The sequence below is a fragment of the Asparagus officinalis genome, chromosome 3, assembly GCF_001876935.1.
Source record: "Asparagus officinalis chromosome 3, Aspof.V1, whole genome shotgun sequence".
NCBI classification, from domain to species: domain Eukaryota; kingdom Viridiplantae; phylum Streptophyta; class Magnoliopsida; order Asparagales; family Asparagaceae; genus Asparagus; species Asparagus officinalis.
In genome coordinates, this window is record NC_033796.1 from 96342612 (window position 1) to 96368023 (window position 25412).

At 35.9% G+C, this 25412-nt stretch overlaps 1 protein-coding gene across 1 annotated transcript; it reads left to right on the forward strand.

Moving 5' to 3' along the window:
- Positions 6242 to 25404, forward strand: LOC109832398 (ent-copalyl diphosphate synthase 1, chloroplastic). Its single transcript, XM_020399777.1, has 15 exons — positions 6242 to 6327; positions 6895 to 6990; positions 8675 to 8769; positions 8867 to 9173; positions 9260 to 9443; positions 9932 to 10146; positions 11061 to 11181; positions 11275 to 11387; positions 12155 to 12381; positions 12473 to 12588; positions 12669 to 12767; positions 13171 to 13401; positions 18826 to 18958; positions 19131 to 19310; positions 25163 to 25404. The coding sequence occupies exons 1-15, from the start codon at positions 6243 to 6245 to the stop codon at positions 25376 to 25378; spliced, it is 2418 nt and encodes an 805-aa protein (XP_020255366.1). The 5' UTR covers position 6242; the 3' UTR covers positions 25379 to 25404.

Consider the following 25412-nt stretch of genomic DNA (forward strand, 5'->3'; position numbering starts at 1 on the left):
TGATATCTCATAAATAAGGTCATGTCTCAACTGAAAATAAACTAAAATACATTTAGAGTCTTCAATAACATACGATGTCTCAACATGAATCAAAACGAAAAGTCGAACTAAGGCTCATTGCCTTTACAAAATGGAAATAAACTCTGAATAAAATTTTAAACTACAGTGGAGGCTCTAATAAATCTCTCGGGACGGTGACTATGAAAGAACTCCGTCATCCTGCGGCTCTCCGGAACTCCGAGCTACCTGAAAGGGTATTTTTAAAAGAAAAAAAAAACAACAACAAGAGCGTCAGAGCGATATAGTAAGATAACCTTCATCCGCCCTCAGGGAAAGGACTACTAGGTAGAGTGAAGGCTCTATCTATTAAGCATAGTCTACCTAGATTCATTTTCCCCGTATCTAAGTAGGATTAACATTTAGAAACCTACAACACGAGACGTAGTACGTCGAGTGAAATAATCCAAAAGGATTAACATTTAGAAACCTACAACACGAGACGTAGTACGTCGAGTGAAATAATCCAAACAAGGAAACACTCATGTATATACCATAAGTCTCAAATTGTATATATCTAAACATTAATACCGAAGTAAGAAAAGACAATCTAATAAAACCAACAATTAGAAATCCATAACACGAGACTGGTACGTCGAGCGAAATAATCCAAACAAGGAAACCCTTATATATATACTATATGTCTCAAGTTATAAATCTCTAATCATTGATTCTAACTAAGAAATAAAATAATATCTTCCACTATCACTGAGTAGATAGAATAAAATACCAACACATAATTTTGTATACTTTCAAAAGTAACGTATCTCAGTTATATAGTTCACTGATAGGTCGTATTTATAATCGGCATCTGTCATACTTAGGCTATCAAGTAATTGTCTCAGTGCGACGGACTACCCTATAGGTATCCTGAACTATGTACTTGGCTTATTAGTCTCATCGTGATCTCAGTGCATAACATGAGTGCGGGATGGACTACCAAATAGGCATACTAGAAATACAACTCACGAGCCTCATCGCACCCTAGTGCGGGACGGACCGCTAGATCAAACCTCCTAAAATTCGACTCAATGGCCTGTACACATGGAATATCGACGCACTACCTCATGTAGTACTGAACTGAGCTCATCAACGATATCCACCTCATATAAATCTTTGTACCTCTAACATATCGATGTACTATCCCATATAATACAGAGCTATGCTCATCAATGATAGTTACCTCATGTATAAATCATGTATATCTGGTGTGTCGACGTACTATCCCATATAGTACTAAGCTGTGCTCATCAACGACATCCAACATGTATATGAACTATATATAATTCAAATATGATCAAATCAAAATTCATCATAATCCCCTTGGGATTCTTAAATATATAACATAACATATTTATGACTATACGTATAACAACAAGTGGCTCAAAACTTCGTGAACGCACCACAAAACGGCGCAACACAGCTCCACAAAACGAGCAGAAAAAATAGATGTGATATCTGTTAGTAAAATAAGCATATCTTTTTCTAAGAAAACTATTTTTACAAATAGTTTTCTATTTTGAAAACTAAATTCACACATCTTTCAAATAACATAAGTTTGGTTCAGTTTGGAGTTTATTTGTTATCCCAAATCTCTAGTTAAACATTATATATGTGTAGCCATTTTTCTACAGGACATGTTGTTAGTAAAAATATCATATCTTTCTCTATACAAATGATTTTTAAGAATGGATTTATATTTTGAAAACTAGATTCACACATAATTCAAATGACATAAGTTTGGTTCCATTTGGAGTTCATTTGTTATCCCAAATCTCTAGTTAAACATTATATATGTGCAGCCATTTTTCTACAGGACATGTTGTTTGTAAAAAGATCATATCTTTCTCTATACAAATGATTTTTAAGAATGGTTTTCTGTTTTGAAAACTACATTCACACATATTTCAAATGACATAAATTTGTTTTAGTTTGGAGTTCATTTGTTATCCTAAATCTCTAGTTAAACATGATATAATTGCTGCAGTTTTCTGCAGAAAATATTTATTTAGTGCATCTCTTAAATTTCTCATATATAAATGAAATTATAAAAAATCCTAATTATCATGATCATGATACTATCATAAACAGCAAGAAAAAAATTACTAATCATTATAAGATTCAAGCATGAAAACTCATATTCAACATCATATTAAACATCTAACTAGTTATTTAACTATGGGGAAGGGTTTGGATGAAGATAATCTTGCCTTAGATGTTTTTCTAAGCTTATGAAATAACCAGCAACTAAAAAGAAGTACAACCAAGCTGTTTTCCCCTTACTATACGTTGATGATCTCGCCCTCGTGTCGATATTTGCTTCACAAAGCTCTCAAAATTCTCAACTTTAGGGCTAGGGATTCAGAGAGAGGAAGAGGGGTTGCTAGGGTTTGAAACTCTGATGTAAGAATGTTAATTTTTATGAAAACAAATGTTTATACATATGCAAACCCGAAATAAACCCGTTTGACCCGAACCAGGAATCCTAATCTGACTAGGAAAATAACCTTTTTGACCCGAACCAGGAATCCTAATCTGACTAGGAAAATAACCTTTGGTATTTTAGCCATAACTTTCACATCTAACATTGGAATTAGGTTATCTAAGAATTTTTGGAAAGCTCTGGAAGATACCTACAGGTTTTGTCTTTTACGTTTTTCCAAATTCCAACTACATCTATAAAAAAAATACAAAATCTCTCCGCTAGTCATAAATTTCCAGATTTATACATCGAGCATGAATTGTGCATTTGTTCTTATATATATATATATATATACATATATACATTGAATTGATCTCAAACCAATTCCTAGCATACTCAAACATCATAATATGTTATTTATAAATATATAATATATTTATTATTATTTATCATAAAATATTCAAATTTTTGGGGTTTTACGTTCAATATATCAGCGAAGGCTGTGGGTATTGCCTTTGTGGCACATTTTCATCTTTCTTTTGATTTACCACCAAAGACAGAAGTTGAGACTCAATTCATGCTGAGAATCCATATGCGAGCGCAATAGGTAGTATGATGTACGCTATGGTGTGTATTTACGCTGACATCACATATGTTATTAGCGTGGTGAGTTCATTTATGGAAAAACTAGGAATTACTAGAAAGAAGTAAGTGGATATTATGATATCTCAGAGAAACAATAGATGTTGGTCTAGTTTATGGCGGAGATGGTACAAAGTTGAATGTGACTAGATATGTTGATTCGGATTATACAGGAGACTTGGATGAAAGGAAGTCATTGACAGGCTACAATTTCATGCTTGGAGTTTTTATGCCAGATGGTACAAAGTTGAATGTGCTATCTACTACCGAGGTGGAGTACATGACAATGACAGAAGCGGTGAAGGAAGGAATCTGGTTGAAAAGTCTTGTTAGCAACATGAGTCTTCCTTAGAAGAAAGCTATAATGTTCTATGATAGTCATGAGTGTTATATGTTTTATGACAGATTAAGTCATTCATGAGAAGACGAAGCACATCGACGTAACATATCACTTTTTGCAGTCAGAGAAGCAAATTAAGGTGAAGAAACTTAATGCCAATGATAACCCAAAGACATGATGACCAAGCTAGTTCTAGTTTAAAAGTTCATGCATCGTGTGGATTTACTCGACATCATGAGACGGTGATAGCTTCGTGAAAGAGAGTCTGATAGATCATTGTTCCCACTTGTGTGAGTTGTAATTTTTCTTCTTATTTAATAAAAGTTTATGATCTATTGTTGTTACCTGTGGACGTAGGATATGCTCCGAACTACGTAAATTATTTTGTTTGTGCTTGTGATTCTTTTATGTGTTTTATTAGGTTATTACTTTGTAATTTTTGTTTCAATCTCATTTTCCACAGTAGTTCACATATACTCTATGGTCATCTTTCTAATCATTTATGCCTTGTTTGATATGCGAAAATGGGTGAAAATAGAATGCACATTCTCACTTCTTATTCATGCATATCACACACTTGATTGTTGTTTCACAGTTCTCATCCCTTGCCATATTTAGTAGGATTCCCCACATTTATTGCGAATGAGCATGCTTAATTAGATGGTAGAGAATGGGGTTACCACTTAAGTGAGCATCAAAAAATCATACTAGATTCTGAATATACTTTGATTCCATGTACCAAACGAGACACATAGTAATAGAAATTGAGAAGAGAATATCGAATATATTTTTTCCTTTATTTTATGATGATTTCAAGAGTGACTAAATCCCAAGTCTTTAGATTCCAGCTAAAATCAGCGTACTTACATAGGATTAACCAACCAAATGGATCCAATATTATTTAGAGAATTTGTACATTTTTTTCCAAAATTGGGAAGGAGAGGAACCAGGGAAGATGTTGTCGGAGGGGAGCAGACCCTAGTCATCACCCTCCAGGCAACAGCTTCACTGTTTCCCAACCTTCCACAAAAATCCAGCCAAAGGAAATAACAAAAAGGAAAGAAGAAAACTGAGGAAAGAACAAATGGTAAAAGAGAGACCACTACAACCGATCTTTCTCCGACACATGAACTAAACCTTACCAGCCTTGACTGGGATTCATCATTACAAAAGAATTTTAATATAGAAACACACCAAAAGTATTGACTAGTTTATTTGAAGTTGCAGCAAGACGACGAACAGCAGATCAAGGGATCCTGTTACTATCAGCACTCAATTCTAAGATGTCTGGAAGCCTGGCAGAGCGGATGAGCTTCTTCAACTTGAGCCTCTTCTTGGAGTTGGAGGCACCTGACCAGAAAAGAAGGAAGTTAATTGACTTACTGATGATTTGCTGAGGGGAAGGCAAGAGGTTACAGAAGATGTAGTTGTCGTGAGCTTTCCACAAGGGCTAGCTGATGATAGGGAAACAGATGCCCCGTAAAAGACGAACAGAAGCAGGGATGGACGAGTCAGAACATATGGCTAAACACTGGTTGATGCTAGCAGGAAGGGAGCCAAAACCCAACCTGGGAAGAAAATGAGCCCAAATTTGTTTTGTTAGGCTACATGAGACGAAGAGGTGGTCATAAGTTTCCTGATCACTGCAGAATGAACAACACTAGTCTAAGCAAGTCTATCTTTAGTCTTCAACCTTTGAGAACAGAGGAGCCAGAAAGAGATTTGAACTTTACTAGGCAGCACTTTATTCCAAACAATAGAGTAGTGTTGGAATCACAGACCACCATCTGCTAGAAGACGGTGAAGAGAATTAACTGTGTAAGATTTAGTGACTGATAAGGTCCAAGAAGACAATCTGCATTGAGAGTAGGGTGCATGTTAGAAGCAGATAGATAATGAAGAAGGGCTTGCACTTGACCTCTTGCCTCATCACCACTGTGACGCCTAATAATTGGTTTCCATTCCCATCTGTCCCCCCGAAAACTCCCTTGGGATGCAATATGAACATGTTTGGAGAAGGCAATATCATATACTTTAGGAAAGAGGCTAGCAAGAGAGATGTCACCAATCCACTTATCTTCCCCAAAACAGACCCTGGACCCGTTACCCAGAGACCAATTAACGAAACAGAATTTGTACATTATATCTGTTTGGATTTGGCTTGTTCTCTCTCCATGTACCATATATACCTAAGTATTACATGCACTTGTCGACAATCATTTATTGTTCATGTACCCAAATATAACTATTTTTTGGAATTGTATGAATCTATATATGTTTGACCTACTTTTTTCCATTGTCAACTCAAAAATACTGTGAGCCATCTTACCCACAATTTTGCACATTAGTTTATTTTTTCTGTCTCATTACAAATTTCGACAATCAAAATCATAAATTTTCAAGAAAAAAAATGTATTTCACATCCGATACATCTGTACACCTGCTAACCAAACCGACAATATCCGAGTAAATTCACTAGTGCTCCTAAAAGCATATACAGGAGTTTCTTTGCAAATATAGAAAGCGTCCAATATAAAAAATAAAATAAAAAACTAATAATAAACCGAATTAGAAAGAATAGATAATGATTTGAATCAAATATAATTTCCTAAAGAGGATCTCCACAGTAGCGTTTAAAGAATCTCCAAGCTCAGTCCGTTTTGTCCTCACCCGCTCACACACCCACGCACACACCACTCTCTCTCTCTAGCTTTCTCTCTCTAGAAAATCCTATATAAACCATCCCACCTCCACTTTTTGAGAGAAGCCCAACCGATCAAGATGATTTCCTCGGCAATCACGCCAACCGTTCGGACACCGCCGGCGATCTCCCGCAGATTTTTTCACTCCTCGGCCATAATTACCGGCACGTCCCCCCTTCCTTTTCTTTTTTATTTACATTTTCAGTGCTTTTCATCTTCGTTTGCAAATAAGTAATTTATCGGGCGTTAATTTGATAGCTTCTTCGCTTTAAATTGTTATTGGGTTTGGGTATTGGGCAATGCCCGACCCACCGGGCGACCCGGGGGATCACTGGTGAGTGGCAGTGAAGTAATTTAGAGGAATTGAGGAGGGTGGTTTGCGTTTTTTTTTTTTTTTTTCTTTCTCGTAGCACCCGCTCGGGATTTTACTTTCCTAATTTGGATATGTTATAGCTTGTGTTTTAATGAAGTTGGGTAATTTTTATAGGCGCCTGTACGTAAAATTAGGACAAAGGACAATATCTTCGTATTTGTATTTTTCTATTTTTAAGGACAAGGTTCCAAGGATGAACTTTGAATGTGGAGCATTTGGATGCAATTTATTGTTGGTGGGGCCAATATTGGGCGTCATATTATATGACGTGGCATATAGATGAAGCAATGCTTATCTAAGTAATATTACTATAATTGAAAATACATTGAGAAAGATTTATATTTTGTTTTCCCAACAGATTTGTGTAATTTTGGACCAACATTGGGATCCAACGAAGATTACCTTTGCCGTTGGAAGACCTATACAATATCGAAATCAAGCAGTGCTACTCGAGGTATATATCAACAGTCTTTACTTGAATTTTCTCTGAATATTCTCTTGATTGTTTGATTCATGAAGAAATCGTCCATGTACATTACCTTTTCTTGTTAAATGCATTATCTCAACGTTAGAATTACTTTTTAATAAAAGGTGGAATATTCCGATCCTCTTACTCTATGGGGCTGTTTGGTTGTCTTTTTTTAGAGGCTGAATCCCTGCCAAAACTGACAAAAACTGTCAGTTTTGACAGGAAATCTTGTAAAAACGTCTTTTTTGTCAAAACTGACACTTTTTGTCAAAACTGACAGTTTTAGAGGCATTTTGGGGTGATTTCCTGTCAAAACTGACAGGGATTCAGCCTCTAAAAGATGCAACCAAATAGCCCCTAAAGGAAAAATAATTAATATCACACAAAATACTGTGCGTACGTAATATATAATAAAATCAGATCTAACACTGGTTGACTAAAGTATTATTAAGTACATGCATGGCCTTCCAATTTTTTTTTTTTTTTTTTTTTTTTTTTTTTTTTCTTTTTTTTTTTTTTTTTTTTTTTTTTTTGATTGTTCACGGTGTCAACGGTTAAATAAACCCTATTAATATTAGCACGTTGATGGAAATTCGACATGGTCTTAAAAAATATTTCTTATAGTTTACCCGATTTTTAAGTCAGGTTGTTCGGCAATGGAGATTCTGTTATCAGATTCCTTTTTTTTTTTGTTCCAGCTGATGACGTTTACGAAATTTTAAATCCCATCTTAATGGAGTTTATGAATCTCTAATTAAATACCAGGTGAAGGTGAAGCCAAGGTTAAGGGGGTTAAGAAACTCTATTAATATCTAATGTCAGAGCTAATATGGGTATGTATATATAATACAATATAAAAGTTATGCAAAGAGACAATCGGAGACTATGATGGCTCTGATGTGGGATCAAAAAGGAATGTTGTACATCATTAACATATATGTGGATTGTTCCTAAAGTTGGTTCGTTGTTTCCTTTGAATTTTAAATGTATAGGAATAAATTAATTTACTCTTCTCCTTGCACTCATCCATCCTTGCACCAATAGCTTCATCATGATGCGTGATTATGGATTTATGTGAGCATGACACGTGGCGGTCGCACCCCACCAGCTGGCAAGTATTCAAATGAATGTTTCTTTGATGTAACCATTAGTGCATATTCGACAATATTAGTGGAAATTAAGGTTTGTCTATTATTAATTGTCATTAGAAGCTCCAATCAGTAATCAATCAACTTTAAGAATGTTGCTCGATCGAAGAAGACAAATATCCTTAAAATATTTAAAAATATGTCTTGTCCAATGTTGTTGTTACTACTGTTGCTTTTACTACTGCTAGTTTTGCTATTAATAAGCCTTTTAACAATTGAATAGACACACTATATAATTCTATTTTTATAAAAGAGATCTGCATGTTGAAAATAAATTAAGTCTCAGCATATGTAAAACTAGATTTTGCGTGTGAAAATTTCCCTAAATGGATTAGTCATAATAGAGCTCAAAATGCTATATTTTTGTCATTTTTTCTTCTTTTTCTACATTTCTTTATTTAAAAGAATTTACTCTTCAAATGTAAAATTTGGCAATATCCTACTGAATTCTATTATGAGTACTAAACAAAGATTTTGAGTATACGTACTTGTGTCTAACAATAATATGTTTGCATAATTAGAGTACAACTTAGGCCTAACCCACAAAGGATTGCCTATCATTGAGTGGCCAAAGGATATATCAGAGTTGCATGACGGAGATGATCTCTTACTCGAGGTATCGTCTAGCTAGTATCATCGAAATCTTAGCATGTGAAATTCTACATATATTTTTTTTAGTTGAATGTAACCAAACATGTTTTCATTTTGTTCAGAAATTCTTCGGGGTGAATGATATGTGGCATATGATTAATGAAGTAAAAAGGATGGTAGGATCCATGGATGATGGAGAAATAAGCATATCTGCCTATGACACTGCATGGGTGGCCTTAGTTAAGAGCCTAGATGGCAACAACAAGCCCCAATTTCCTTTAAGCCTTCAATGGATCATTAATAACCAATTTAACGATGGATCATGGGGCTATGACACTCTTTTCTCTGCTTATGATAGGATTATCAACACAATGGCATGTGTTATCGCCCTTAAATCATGGGAAATTTCCCCTGATATATGCAATAAAGGTAGACTACGAAACTAATACAAAATTGTCATATTGTTTGATGATATGACATGGGGATTGCTAATTAATTTTCTTATATGGTAGTAGGCCTTTTGTTTTTGAGGGAGAATATTTGGAGGTTGGGTGAGGAGAAAGATGAGCTCATGCCTATTGGCTTTGAAGTTACCTTTACATCATTGATTGATATAGCCAAGGGTTTGGGGTTAGAGGTTCCTTATGATGACCCTGCATTGAAGAAGATATATGCCAAGAGGAATCTTAAGCTTAAGAGGTATTCACTCATACACGGTCGAAACTTATATTCTCCAAGTCACATAATATTTTTAATGTTTATTTGGCTTAAGTGGTCAAGCTATGAAGGTGACATTTAGAATTGTGTCCTTTCCTCATACATACACCAAAGTCTCTTAAGATTTTTATATTTGTTCTCTGACTAAACTTTGATGCTTGCATTGAAGTACTTTTAAGATATAGTATAAGATAAAAAGCATTGGTCCCTTTGTTTTTGAGCATTCAAATTATTGTATGTCCATTCAGAAGAGATCTAGTGGGATATCACACTCTCGCAATAACTTCCTCACAAATCAAAATGGCACTAGGACCAAATCCAAAGATCCAAAAGATGTTGAGCTAATGGCCAATATGAAAATCTCTATCTTGTACTAACTTGTCTCATAAAAACTCCATAAACAAGTTTATTTTATGCCTAGCTTATTCTCATAATTAATTTTCTACAAATTCCCCTTTTATATTTATTAGGATTCCTAAAGAAGTGATGCATGAAACTCCAACAACACTACTACATAGCCTTGAAGGGATGGCAAACTTAGATTGGACCAGACTTCTCAAGCTCCAAAGCATGGATGGCTCCTTCCTATTCTCTCCATCCTCCACTGCCTATGCCCTTATGCAAACAGGAAACATCAAGTCCCTTGAATACCTTCAGCGTGTGGTGGAAAAATTCAACGGAGGAGGTAGACAATGGAAAACTTTTAATAGGCTAATCAGCATAAAACTACCATCTGTAGTTTCTCTTTAAGACATCTACTACAGATTTGGCCTTATTCTCCAGCTCGGAGACGTTGCCTTAATCTGCAGTAGATATCTTCTTTTGTATGTTCTTCTAACCTTGGTCATCAGTAATACATGATAGGGAAATCCCTATTTTCACTCAAAAAAAAAACAAAAAACTACCATCAGTATGCAGTCCTATCTACTATATATATATATATATATATATATATATATATTATATATATATATATAATATATATATAATATATATATATATATATATATATATGTATGTAAAGCTTATGTCAACTTAAGTGGATAGAATAAGTCATCCACTAACTTTTTTTAACCGTTGATATTGCATTAGGATCCGTGAAAGATATGAAGAATCTTTTAAGATTTGTGTATCTTTTGATGGCACAAATCTTGAGACAAGATGAGTGGATAAAAAGTTTGGTGGACAAGGCCTCCTATCCACTTAAGTGGATATGAGTTTTACTCTCTCTCTCTCTCTCTCTCTCATCTCTCTCTCTATATATATATATATATATATATATATATATATATATATATATATATAATATATATATATATCACTTAGATATGTAATAGTTATTTTTGTCTTTATGTTAACATGTCGGCTCGTGTGATGAAAAACCAAATTCTTACAATTCATTAATTGTCATTTTAGGTCATTTTTTCTATTTGGCTTGCTTCAGGGGTGTTATTGTCCAAAATATATCATATGTTAGTCACATGAGAAATTTTTAGAACATCTAATGGTTGCCTAACATATATACAATATAAGTTCTTCAAGAAACAATCAGGATATATATACTGATTATCCTTTTTAATGATTTTTCTTCTCATGCAGTACCAAATGTTTACCCAGTGGATCTCTTTGAGCATATATGGGTAGTTGATCGACTGCAACGCCTAGGTATATCTCGGTATTTTGAGCAAGAGATTAAAGAATGTATGGAGTATGTACATAGGTATTTTTCTTCTTTTTCTTAGTATTATTTCTTATAATTAAGTAGATAACTCAGGTTATGTAATGAAGTATATTAATTAGTTAAAATTTTCAGATATTGGACAGAGAATGGAATTTGTTGGGCAAGGAACTCTAGTGTGCAGGACGTAGACGATACAGCCATGGGATTTCGGCTTCTCAGACTTCATGGATATGATGTATCTCCTGGTATGTTTTTTTCAGTGTTGTATATGTATATACAAATTTTAATGAGCAGAAATGTATTTATCTTCATTTATATTTTATTTTGTTTGTTTGACATTGTTAAATGAACAAGAGTTTTACAAGCTCGATCTTATGAAATAATGTTGGAGAATGGTAATTAGACTTGCACAGTTAAAGATTTTTTTTAAAAAGAGATAGCAAGAACTAAATTCTTTACTTCTGTCGTCCTTTTACCATCTACTAAATATGATAAAAATTATTTCTGTAAGAAAAATTGTAAACATAATTCTTAAATCATCTCCATCAAATTAGGCAAGTTTACATACACCACAAGTGTAAAAAGGCTAGTAAAAATAGTAAATGAAGTTATGCCTAAATTAAATATTGTTATCATAAAAGATGGTAAAATAGAACATTTTGTTTACCATGAATAGGAAACATATTTCTTAACTCATGTCCAATCAAATTAGGTAATATTACACCTAAAAAAGACTTGGATTTCTCTTTTAATTAAAAAAATCATGATTAATCATCAATTACTCTTAAACTAATGACATATAAATTAATTAGAAAACACATGACTGCTTTGTGTCAAAGAAAGTAGGCATATATACGTCTATAGTAAATACAGCATGTCATGTTGTTCTACACTTCTACTTAATTCAATCCTGTGCCGACATGAGTAATACCAGATATTTGTAAGAACATATCAATCACATCATTATAATAAAATTATGAACTAATTAATTAATATAAAATTCCTATTACAGATGTCTTCAACAACTTTGAGAAGGATGGTGAGTTCTTCTGCTTCGCAGGACAGGCAAATCAGGCAGTGACCGGAATCTACAATGTGAATAGAGCTTCTCAGGTGATGTTTCCAGGGGAAGCTATTCTCGAACGAGCAAAAAAGTTTTCTTATGAATTTCTCAGAGAAAAACAAGCAGCTAATCAGCTCTTAGACAAGTGGATCATAACTAAGGATCTACCCGGAGAGGTAAAAATATTAAAAATGATGAAAACAAACAAAAAATATATGTAATAACGTAAAGTTAATAGGAATAAATTGTGAATAAATAAAAAACCAGGTGGAGTATGCACTGGATTTCCCATTCTATGCGAGTCTACCACGCATAGAGGCAAGGTGGTTCATTGAGCAGTATGGTGGCGAGAAGGATGTCTGGATTGGGAAAACTCTGTATAGGTAAGGGGTATTTTAGTGATTTGGTTGTCTTTGTTTTTTGTTAAGTGAGGACACATGTCAATGAATGGAGGGGATTGTAGGATGCCATTCGTGAACAACGACTTGCATCTGGATCTGGCGAAAGCTGACTTCAACCAGTGCCAGGCGATTCACCAGCTAGAATGGCTGGGCCTCCGAAAGTGAGTTTTGCATAAAAGTCCATCTCACTTAATAGTTTGCAGTTTCAGAACAACATCATTATACAAATAATATATTTTTTTAAATATATGGTTGTCTGGTTTACCACAATTGCAAAAAAGCTTTTGCATATAATTGTTAAATTTGGTCTCGAGTTTTCACTATCCAAAGTTTTTGCGTGTATAGTAGTTCAATTAGACTTAGTTGCAATTTAAACCATTTTTACCATCCAAAAGGGTTACAGCTGTGACTTGTCTGCAAATCTGCGTTCATCTCCTGCAATATATATATTTTTTTATCAATTGTATTGCAGCTATATTTATTAGTGGCAGTGAGGAAAAAAAATATATAATTTCAGTTGCATGAAAGTAAAGATGATCATTATTTCATACTTATTGCATGCAGGTGGTACACAGAATGCAATCTAGCGATGCATTGTGTGAGTAGGAAGAGTGTGTTGAGGGCATACTTTTTGGCGAGTGCTTGTATTTTCGAGCCTGAGTGTGCAGCTGAGCGAGTTGGATGGGCTAAGACTAAAGTCGTCGCTGAAGCTGTTTCATCATATTTTCGAAGTGAATCGTGCACAGAGGAAGCTCGAAGAAAGTTTGTTCATAATTTTCGTAATGGTAGCATAAGGTATGCTTTTTAAGAATCAATAACTTTATAGATCGCATTACATGCTCATGAGATTACAATTTCTTTTTTCTTAATTATTGCATTTTACTTTAACTATTTTAGTTTTATTGTTATTTCAAACATAAAATTTATGATTACACCCAACTTAGAAAACCATGGGCATTGATTGCAAGTGCTATTGTAGTACAATGTAAAACCTCCAAATGTGCACAAGCTCTGAAGTTTAAATATCGTAAAGTCATATTAGATGCTTAAAACATATATATGTTTTATTTATTAAATATTCTTTAAGAAAAGAGACATCAAAAGTTTGTAAGGAACTTTATGATGCTGTCGAATAAACCATCTCCGCCTTGATTCCGAGATAATAAATAAATATTTAAAAATTCAAATGACAATAGGTTAATGAAACATGTAATCATCTCATTATGATAAATAATTGATTAGTGGAATAAATATGTTGTTGCGCGTCGGCGGAAGCGTGCACACGAACCAACACGAGTCGGCGAGCAACGGTAGGAGAACAACCAACAAGTGCAATTCACAAAAGAATGACCACAATAAATCAAAAACACAGAGGTTTACGTGGTTCAACAATTGCCTACGTCCACGGGGAGAGGATAGAGAGATTTCAGTATATAGAGGAGAAATACAATGGGTTACAACTCTCTCAAACACTCAAAATAACCCTAACCAATAATCTCTCACTCCCTCATAATAATCTCCCTCTCAAAGTGCTCAAAAGGCTCTTTTTTCTCTGATAATAATCTCTTCTAAACCGTTCTATATATATATATATATATATATATATAGAAACCCTTAAAACTAAAACAGACTAGGAATCCAACAATTCTAAAACAAAAATCAAAACAGACTAGGAATCCCAATAACCCTAAAATCAAAACAGACTAGGAATCCAACAAATTTAAACCCAAAACCAAAACAGACTTGGAATCCTGTTTAGTCTAATAACCTGCTATCCAACAATTCTTCACCTCGGCGAAATGTTCCCAAAACTGAGTCGACACCAACAAGAGCACCAATGTATCGTCTTTCCAAATCCGGTTGTACCAATATGATTACCTACGTACCCCCTCTCCCAAGAGATCAAATCACCCGTAGTTCATTCAAATGGCCTCGAAAGGCCTCAACAAGCACAAATTCGCAACAAGTTTTTACACACCAATTTCTCCTTTCCTACAGTTCAAAACCCCAATGACTGAGTTATATAAATTTCTTCATCAATATCACTATGAAGAAAAGTTGTTTTCACATCCAACTGATCCAATCCCAATACATACTGTGTCACCAAAGCTAGCAAGATCTGAATCGAATAGTGCTTCACCAGCGGAGAAAAGACTTCATTGTAGTCAATGCCTTCTTTCTATGCATAACCCTTCGCTACTAATCTACCTTTGAACTTTACTAGAGTTCCCTGAATGCCTTCCGTCCCTTTGGAAGGTCAACAAACTCCCATGTGTTGTTCCTGTGAAAAGACTCCATTTCCTCCTGCATAGTCTTTTGTCACAAATTAGCCTCTGAACTCTGCTCAACCTCTCTGAGTGTAGTAGGAACCATCTCGTTGACACTCCACCGGAATTACACATGCAACGACTGTGTCCGTATACCTCGTTGGCAACCGTATGTCTCTCTTTGATCTTCGAACTGCAATTGAATCCTGAACCTGAGCCGTCGGTCCCTGATCCTGTTCTGTCATACCTATATCCTCTAAATCATCACATTGATCGCCTGACATCACCTAAGTCGATACTCTAATGAATACGATCTCATCTGGACTCTGTGGAGCTGCATCAATCTCCACTACCTACGATATCTGCTCTGTCGGGGTGCTCTCCACCTGATGAGAGTTGGTAGGCTTTAAGAGCGAAGCCTCATCGAATATAATGTATCTACTCAGCATAATCTTTTTCTCAACTGGATCTCAAAATTTGTATCCTTTCACACCACACTTAATCCCACAAATATGACCTTTCTAGCTCAATGTTTCAATTTATCAGTTCTGACATGATAAAATACAGGGTATCCAAATACCTTAAGCTGATCATAGTCGTGTGCTGGCTCTCCTGACCATATCTCCATAGGGGTTTTTCCTCAATCACAAATAAAGACAGCCTATTAATGAAATGGCTCACATATGAAAGTGTCTCAGCCTAAAAGTTCTTCTCCAAACTACTCTTCTATAATAAACATCGGACCTTCTTCAGTTAAGACTGATTCAACCTTTTTGTCACTCCATTCTGTTACGGTGTATGACTAACTGTGAAGTGCCTCTGTATGTCCTCGTCTCGACATAGCTGCTGAAAGGGGTCTAAAGTGTACTCGCCGCCATTATCGGATCTCAACGTCTTGATCTTTTTCCCTATCTGTAGTTCCAATCTTCTCTTCTACTCTACAAATATCTCTAGGATTTCACTCTTCTTCACCATGGTGTACACCCAATAACGCCTAAAATAGTCATCTACAAACGTGACGAACCAATGTTGACCATCAAGTGATGCCATCTTGGTGGGACCCCAAACATTCATGTGCATGTAGTCTAAAATGCCTCTCATCCTATGAACGGATGTCCTGAACTTCACCTTAGTTTTTTTGTCAAGAACACAGTGCTCACAGAATTCAACCTTCCCACACTTGGCTCCCTTTAATATCCCCTACTTGCACAACGACTGTAGTGATTTTTTACCTATGTGCCCCAATCTGTAGTGTCAAAGTCTGCTCGCGTCCGCCTCTGAAATAGCTGAATCTACCTGACTAATCTCGGTGCTTCCCTTTAGATAATAAAAATTCCTACTACGGACTCCCTTCATCATTACCAAAGATTCCTTAGTAACTTTTGTTATAACGCTCTCAAAAGTCACATTGAATTTCATTGCCTCCAAAGCTCCAACGAAAATAAGATTCTTCTTCAGCTGAGAAATAAATCTTACTTTATTCAACTCACGAACAACTCCGTCGTACATCCGAATCCTGACTGTACCTATCCCATAAATACTACAGGACTGGTCGTTTTTCATGACCACCACACCCCCATCAAGCTTCTCGAAAGATGCAAATCAATCTCGTCGGGGAGTCACATGATAAGTAGCACCAGAATCCAGTATCTAATCCGATGCATTAGAATGGTTAACCTCTGGAGTAACCAATAGCGAACAACATGACTCATTTGAATCGTTACCACTCTTAGCAATATTCACCTCACTGGCCTTCTCTTTCTATTTTCCTTCTCTCTGAGCTTCGGGCAATCTCTCTTCCAATGTCCTTGTTCTTGACAGAAAGCACACTGGTTCTTTGCTAATTAGTAGTGGCCTCTTGACTTTGACCTGCCTCTGTTGCCACCTCTCGGATAGGGACTCCTACCTCTCGTCGACAAGTCTTCTCCTGAAGTGCTAGCTTTGGAAGATTATTTATCCTTTCTGCTAAAGTCAAAATTCATCAACACATTAGTCACTTCACTATAGGTGATGAAAGATCTACCGTTCAACAAAGTGAGCACAAAAGTATCATACACTTCATCAGGTAAGGAGCCTAATAAAATAATCATCTTGTACTCATCTGATATCTTCTCATTCGTATTCGCCAAAGTCCGACAATAACTTTGTGTAGTTATTCACATGATCTGTAAGTGAGGTACCCCTGGACATATGGAATCTGAACAATCTTCGTAGTAATTACAATCGGTTCTCAACACTCTTCGTAAGATACTTGTTGTTCAGAATCTCTCACATCTTCATCGCAAACGTCACGCCGATCACATCGTACAAACAAGATCTAATTACCCCATTAAACGTTTCGATTCATCTTGTCCCATATCGTCTCATCATACTTTGGTGACCTCTCGTGGACCATGACGGTCTCTTTCAAATTTTGAGCATTCAAAGCATCCTACACATCACTCATCCACAACCCAAAGTTGATATTGCCGTTATACTTCACAACACTGATCTTTAAATTCTGAAGTACAACCTGAACTGTACTCGTCATCATCTTGCTGCTTTCACCAACTTCTTCTCCCATTGCTTGAGAACTCCAAATTATAAAGAAAGATTCAAAAGATTTGTGAAATTACCCAACTAAATCCTAGATAGGATTCCAACACGATCACCCAACTACACGAGGAATGCGATATCTCCAACGACAACTCTGCAAAGCTATCTCCACCGAAGCCTAGATCTCTAATATCAAGCTTCCAACAGTGAATCTTCCTCTACCCAAAACAAACCATAGGTCTGAAACCCTAGGCTCTAATACCAATTGTTGCGCGTCGGCAAAAGTGTGCACACGAACCAACACGAGTTGGCGAGCAACGGGAGGAGAACAACCAACAAGTGCAATTCACAAAAAATGACCAAAATCAAGCACAAACAAAGAGATTTACGTGGTTCGACAGTTGCCTACGTCCACAGGAGAGGATAGAGAGATTTTACTATGTGGAGGAGAAATACAATGAGTTACAACTCTCTCAAACACTCAAAATAACCCTAACCAATAATCTCTTAGTCCCTCACAATAATCTCCCTCTCAAAGTGCTCAAAAGACTTTTTTCTAATAATAATCTCTTCTAAAACATTCTATATATATAGAAACCCTTAAAACCAAAAGAGACTAGTAATCCAACAATTCTAAAACCAAAACCAAAGATGACTAGGAATCCCAATAACCTTAAAATCAAAACAGACTAGAAATCCAATAATTCTAAAACCAAAACCAAAACAGACTAGGAATCATGTTTGTCCTAATAACCTGCTATCCAACATGTATAATACAGTTACTTAATGGTGATGGTTATAATAGTAATTAACTCGAAGAAAGTGAACATCATTCTTTGAAAATTAGGATGCTTTTCTAATGCCAACTTGTTACCTACTACTATCATTGGCATGGCCTAACTAATAAGAAAGATTAACATTACCTCTTGGACTATAGAGATGAACAAGAAATCAACTTAATAGGGCTAGTGGTCTAAGACTTGCAAAACTCTAAAAAAAATATACAGAGAAACAATGAATTTTCCAATTTGTTTTTCATATTTTAATTTTGGCAGAGCGTATTTCTCATATAAGGAAGAAGAATATAGAAAGCCCTCTATAGAAGATCAAATAGAAAGGATGAGAACACCACGTGGCTTTAAAACATTTTAAATTTAGTAATTGCATTGAGTTTTGTACTGTTTCCATTAATACAAATTCTACTTGCACTAATATGTTAACTGTTTACACACCCTTTATTGTTTCTTCCCAGTGTGGTTTTCGTAGGGGGTACTCTGTAGGACATTTTTTCCTACTTCACAAATTTGAATGCTGGGGTACTGATAAAATTCTCAAGAGAATTATGGATCCTAAAGTTTACAAATTTGCCTAAAATAACATATTAATTTCACTGCACATCACAAATTGTGGCATGCAGGTCAGCATGGGAAAGGTCAGGAGAGGGATTGGTGGGCGCCTTACTCCAACTAATCAATTCCTTTGCTTCATGGGCATATTCCCGACTGGAGCAACCGCGACAACAGCAGATCCTCGACCACTTGCGACAAGCTGTGAGCATCCCTTATTATCTGAACATTATTATTTTTTTACTTTTGCTAATAGTATTAACCCCTAATATTAATTTATGATATTTTGATAAAAAGACTTGGACAGTGACAATAAAAATGATCAAGAAAGCATAAAGATGTCTTTTCCTACAATAACAATTCTCGGTTTTTGTAGTGGGAGGATTGGATGTCGACATGGAGCGCGGACAAAGATGAAACCGGAACATTGCTGGTACGGACAATAGAATTGTGCAAAGGAAGGACAAATGTGATGGTTCAGCCGGAGTATGTACAATTGGCACAACTCACCTCTTCGATATGCAGCAATCTTCAGCATCGCATGCACCGGGCAAAGGTGAGAGTCAAATAATAATAATAATAATAATAATAAGTTTTTTTTTTGGTAAGTGAAAAATTTTATTTCATCATCAAAATGAAAAATTATGTACATCAATGATATTAGAGCTCAGAAACAGAGCTCAGCTAAGCGAAAACTCCTCGAGGAGTAAGAAAGAACCTCATCTACAACATATTACAACAGTAAAACAAAAACCTGCACATATTATGCATAGTACGACTAGAGCATAGCAACACTGTTTGTGCACCTTCTTTGCCTCTACCATGGATACTTTCTCAGCAATTACAAGGAGAGAATCCATTCCCTGTCTTCAGCTGAAGGGGTACAATTCAGAATAGCAGTGAGGATGTCCATCTTTATATTCTTGATTAAAGCATCAGGAGCTCTACTCTTCAATTTAAAAATCCTGTTATTCCTCTCTCTCCAAATGTTATACACTGCAGCGGCCAGCGCTATCCTTTTAATTTTTTGCTTAAATCCTTTGCCCCACAGCCTGAAACTGTACCAATTCAATAGGGCAGACCAATCACAAGATCTCCACTTGAATTTGAGCCACTCTATAATACCATTCCACACAAAATTTGATAATTTGCACTGAAAAAAGAGGTGATTTATGCTCTCTGAAGAACCATCACAAAGTTTACAAACAGAAGCTTGAATAATCCCCATGTTTGAGAAGTCTATCTTGAGTTTGAAGTTTGTCATTGACTGCTAGCCACAGGATAAATGAATGTTTAGGATAGCTCAGATTTTCCCACACTATGTCATGCCATGCCACATGAGATGAACCAGATGACAGACTGGAATAGAGACCAGAGATTTGGACTTTTGAGTTAACACAGTAAGAATAGATAAGCTGTTTGAGGTTTTCAATCCCTCCACACAAAACAAGGCATTTATCTCTGATTTTCAATAATTGTTTCCACATCCAAGAATCCCCCTTCTTAGCATTTACATGCCATATGCTACTGTTTTTTAGGTAGTTCTCATGGGACCAGTTAATCCATAATTGCTCCTTATTCATGTGGATATTCCAAAGGATTTTAAGAGCTGCAGCAGTGTTCCAAATCCTAGCTGAGAAGATTCACAATCCTCCATTTTTCCTTGGCACACAAACTTTACTCCATGACACAAGCGAAGGTTTGAAAATTTGATCTGATTTACCCCATAGAAAGCACCTACATAACTCATCAATCTTTTGTAGCACTTTAACTAGAAGGATGTAACTAGATGTCCAGAAAATTTGAACACCCAATATGACACTTGATAATCTGTATTCTTCCAGCATAAGACATTTTTATTTTTCATACAACTCTGGAATTGATTGGATATTTTCAAGAGAAGAGGATTGTAGTCAATGTAAGACATCCTTTTGCAAATAAGGGGAAGGCCAAGATATCTGATTGGCAGTTTACCTTCATAGAAGCCCAGGGAATTATTAATCACTTGTTTTATATCTTTAGAAACCCCACCATAAAAGATAGAACATTTTGTAGGATTTGCCTCCAGACCTGAGCAATCAACAAAATATTTAACACATTGAAAGAGTTTATTCACAGAATAAGGGTCCCCTCTGCAGAAAAGAAGGAGATCATCAGCAAACACAAGGTGTGTAATCTTTAGATTTTTGCACTTGGGGTGAAATTTGAAATTTGTATCATCCTTCAGCTGATTCAAGCTTCTTGTTAGATATTCCATACCAAGAATGAAGAGGTAGGGGTAGAGGGGGTCCCTTTGCCTTAGTCCTCTTCCCCCCTTAAAGAAACCATGCAGACTTCCATTCAGGGAGATAGAATAATTTGGTGAAGAGATACAGCTCATGATCCATTAAACAAAGACCAGAAAGAAGCCCAGACCTTTCATAATGTCCTGCGGGAATCCCCAACTAATTGAATCAAAAGCCTTCCTTATATCTATGTTGATCATCACCCTTGGTGACAGGTGTTTCCTTCCATAGTTTTTAACAAGCTCATGTGCAAGTAAGATATTATTTGATATTTGTCTACCCTTCACAAAAGCACTTTGAGCTTCATTGACTAAACTCCCCATAACAGCCTGTATTCTAGTTGCCAGAATTTTTGAAATGATTTTATAGAGGCAATTGCAACAAGATATAGGTCTGAAATCTGCTGGAGTTTTAGGACATTGCACTTTTGGAATAAGTGTAATTGATGTGGAATTTACAGCTCCTAACAGTTTGCCTGTTTTAAAGGAATCACCAACTACTGAAATAATTTCATCCCCAATGATGGACCAGGCAGATTTGTAAAAGGATGCATCAAAACTATCAGGCCCCGGGGCCTTGTTATCTGACATTGAGAAAATTGCACCTCTTATTTCTTCACTTGTGACAAGCTTAGATAGTTCACTGGCTTGGAAAGAACTCAGGCATGTTCCATTTTGAATAACATGACTATCACTTTTCGCAGTATGAATAGCTGTCCCCATCAAGTTTTTATAATAAGAGATGAACTCTTTAGTTATCTCTTCTCCATCAGTAATTCTGTGTCCCTGACTATTATATAGTACTAGAACTCTATTGTTATGTCTGTTAGCTTTAATGGCTGAATGAAAAGCTTTGAATTTCTGTCATCTTGAATGCACCAGATAGTTCTTGCTTTCTGCTGATAGAAAGAAATTTCATGATCTAAGAGTTTAGTATATAATGCAACAAATTTTCTTTCCTGACTTATAAAAGCAGAATTGAGGGGATCATCTTGAATTTTCTTTTGAATTTCCTCCATCTCAGTTTTTGCTCTTATGACTTGCTCACTAATATTACCAAAGTGTCTTCTATTCAGTGACTTCAAAGCTGCTTTCAACTTTTTGAGTTTCGAGTAAACAGAGTACATATGAAATCCATTGATAGGAATTTGCCAAATACTAGATATAGTGGTAAGGAAATCATCATGCTTCGTCCACATATTAAAAAACATGAATGGCTTTTTACCATAAGAGGAGTCTTCATAAACTGAGACTATAGCAGGGGAATGATCAGATAATCTGGGCACCATAAACTCCACATGACTAGAGTTTAGTTGTTGAATCCAATTGTCATTTACGAGAGCTCTGTCCAAACGACTCCAGACTCTAGTATCCTGATCTTGTTTGTTGTTCCATGTAAAAAAACACCCTATTGTTTTCAAGTGAGAGAGCTGGCAATCATCAATAAAAGAACTGAAATCTATTGTGTCAGCATCAGTTAATGTTGAGCCACAAAGTTTCTCTTCACTGTTTAACATTGTATTAAAATCTCCACATATAATCCAAGGTAGGTTGCCAATTGATCTATGAATAAGAGATAATTCTTCCCATAAGCCCTTTCTAGCTTGGATATTGTTGTATCCATACACTGATGATATGACACATGGAAATCTACCATCAATAGAGTTAACCCTACAAGTAATCTACTGGCTAGAGAGGTTCATCTGCTAAATGACTAGAATATTAGGATCCCATAATATGAGAATCCTAGCCTTCTCAGAGTTACTCACATTAGAAAGCCAATCCCATTCTTTAGCAATTCTTTTCGCAGCATCTTTGATATTAGATTCCTTAATCTTTGTTTCCAGAAGAGAGATAAAAGGTAAATGATAAATCTACAGGTGTTGCTTAATCATCAATTGTTTAGAGGGTTTATTTAACCATCACATTCCAAAAAGATAAGTTCATTTGAAAAACAATCTCCCTCTATCAATTGTAGAGGGATCAGTATCTAAATCCACCACTGATAGGAAAGACTTACCAGATTTCTTACTATCAGCCAATCTGGGAATGGTAGCAGGAATTTCACTAAACTGAGAAATAACATTTAAAGAGTTGCCAGACAACTTAGATTTAGTACCTTGAACCAGTATCCAGGAGTTGTATTCATGAGAACTTTTAGGCACAGGTAGTTGCCTGTGCACAACATGCACAACATTTTGTTCAGCTTCCTTCCCCTGACCATGTACTAGCTTTGTAGTTAACTGATGTGGAATTTCAGTGTTCCTATTCAAACTTGAAAATTCATCAAATTGTGCCTCATCATTTGGAAAGTCCCCCTCATGAAGTATTTCATGTACAGGCTGTGGAGCAGACAGTCCTGATTTCACAGAATGAGTAGACCTTGCCTCTTTTTTTTAGGGTTCCCCTAAAACATGCACCACATGTACAGGTGACTGGTGATTCATAACCTCTTGGGCTACAGATTTTCCCCCCTCCCCCCTACACCTGATATAGAGCCAAATTTGCTACTATTCTCAGTAACTTGCTTCTTTTTGGGAATCCATTTCTGTACTTTAGTTCTTTTATTGCAAAAAATTGTGTCATGACCCACATATTTGCAAACAACACATCACCTTGGTTTAAATTCATAAATCACCTTCTGTTTATAAGTCTTACCATTTGGCCCTTGGATGGAGACATGATCAGGTAGGGGGGATGACATTTTAACCTCTACCAAAACTCTAGCATAAGTCAGCCTTTGTTTGTTTGTTGTCAACATATTAGTAGCAATAGGTCTCCCAATTTTACTGGAAATTTTACTTATGCTTTTAGAATTCCACAAATTTAGCCTTAAAGCAGGAAATTGAATCCATAATGGATATACACACTCATCAGATTTATTTGTTTCCTCATCTATGGACCAAGGTTTTAGAAGCATTGGTCTAGATCCAAAAAACCAAGGTCCCTTACTAAGAACCTCATTCATTTCTTCCTTTAAATTTGAACAAAAATAAAGCTGCCTTGAGTAGACAGATTTCAGGAGATTGAGGCCATACTTTGTGCACATAACTTTCCATAGCCTTGAAACTAACACTCAAACCAAGAACCTGTCCAATAGCAGAGGAAGACCACATTAAGGCACCATCATTCCACTCTTCATCATTGAAAACAACTGAATCATTCGTATCTGAAGGAAAAAAATCCAGTACCATGCCTTTCCTAAGTTTTCTGTTATCTGAAAATAGGCTACTCCAGCTCTTGGTAGGGATTTTGGAATTCTCTAAAGGAGGATCAAGTGTTTCATCCATACTAATTTTATTTTCCTTATACAAAATTAAAGAATAATCATTCTTAGTGTTTGAATTCAAAGCAACAGGATTTTCAACAATCTTAGTGTTTGAATTCGAAATCTCAGGGTCAGGGATAGAAAAGGATCTTGACAATAAAAACTCAGATTCAGTCTCCTCTGCCCAAGAAACTCTAGCAAAATTCTTTCCACCATTACAAGAAAGAGAGGACTTACAAACCTGAAGTCCCTTCATTGGAGATAGTTGACGATCTTGAATTCCCGCCATTAATGATTTGCTGATTGCATGATCTTGAGCTCCCTTCATCAGAGATGACATTTGATCAAGATTTGAATCTTTTAAAGAGCATGAAGATTCCAGAATCTCCACCATCGATTTAGTCATCTTCGCTCCCCTAGGACCCATCGATCCCATGAGAGATCCTTCACCATCTCCACTATCTTCAGAAAAAGCATCTGTATTCTCCTCAGGATCGATCAGAGATGAGATTGAAGTTCCTATTCCAGATCTGAGAATTTTTTTCCCGTTGAATTTCTTTTTCTTTCCCATTGAGATCTCAGCAGATGCGTAGGATAGCAGGGAAAGAATCGCCTGCTATCTTACGCTGTAATTGCTCCAACCATAATAATAATAAGTTAGAAACTCCAGTGGTCATCTGTTTAAAAGGTAAGAAACGTCGGTAGTCATCTGTTTCAAAAATAGTATGGTGTAAGTATTAATCCGTAAATTCAAGAGTTCTCTCAACTTTGGTCAACAACTGTCCAATAGGCAATATTTAAGATTATGCAAAATGTTAGAATATATTAACGTAATTCTACATCTTCATCTGTACAGGGAAACAAAACTGTTGAAGAGAAGGCAGAAGACGAAGCAGTAGATTCACAGATGCAAGAATTGGTACAATGTGTGCTTCAAAATTCAGATGGTTCAAGCAATCAATCCAGGCAAACATTCCTCTCTGTTGCAAAGAGCTACTATTATGCAGCTCATTGCCCGCCAAAAACTCTCAACAACCATATCACCAAGGTGCTATTTGAGCGTGTCGTGTGATACATGAGGCTTGTCCTGACCTTGTTAACACGGT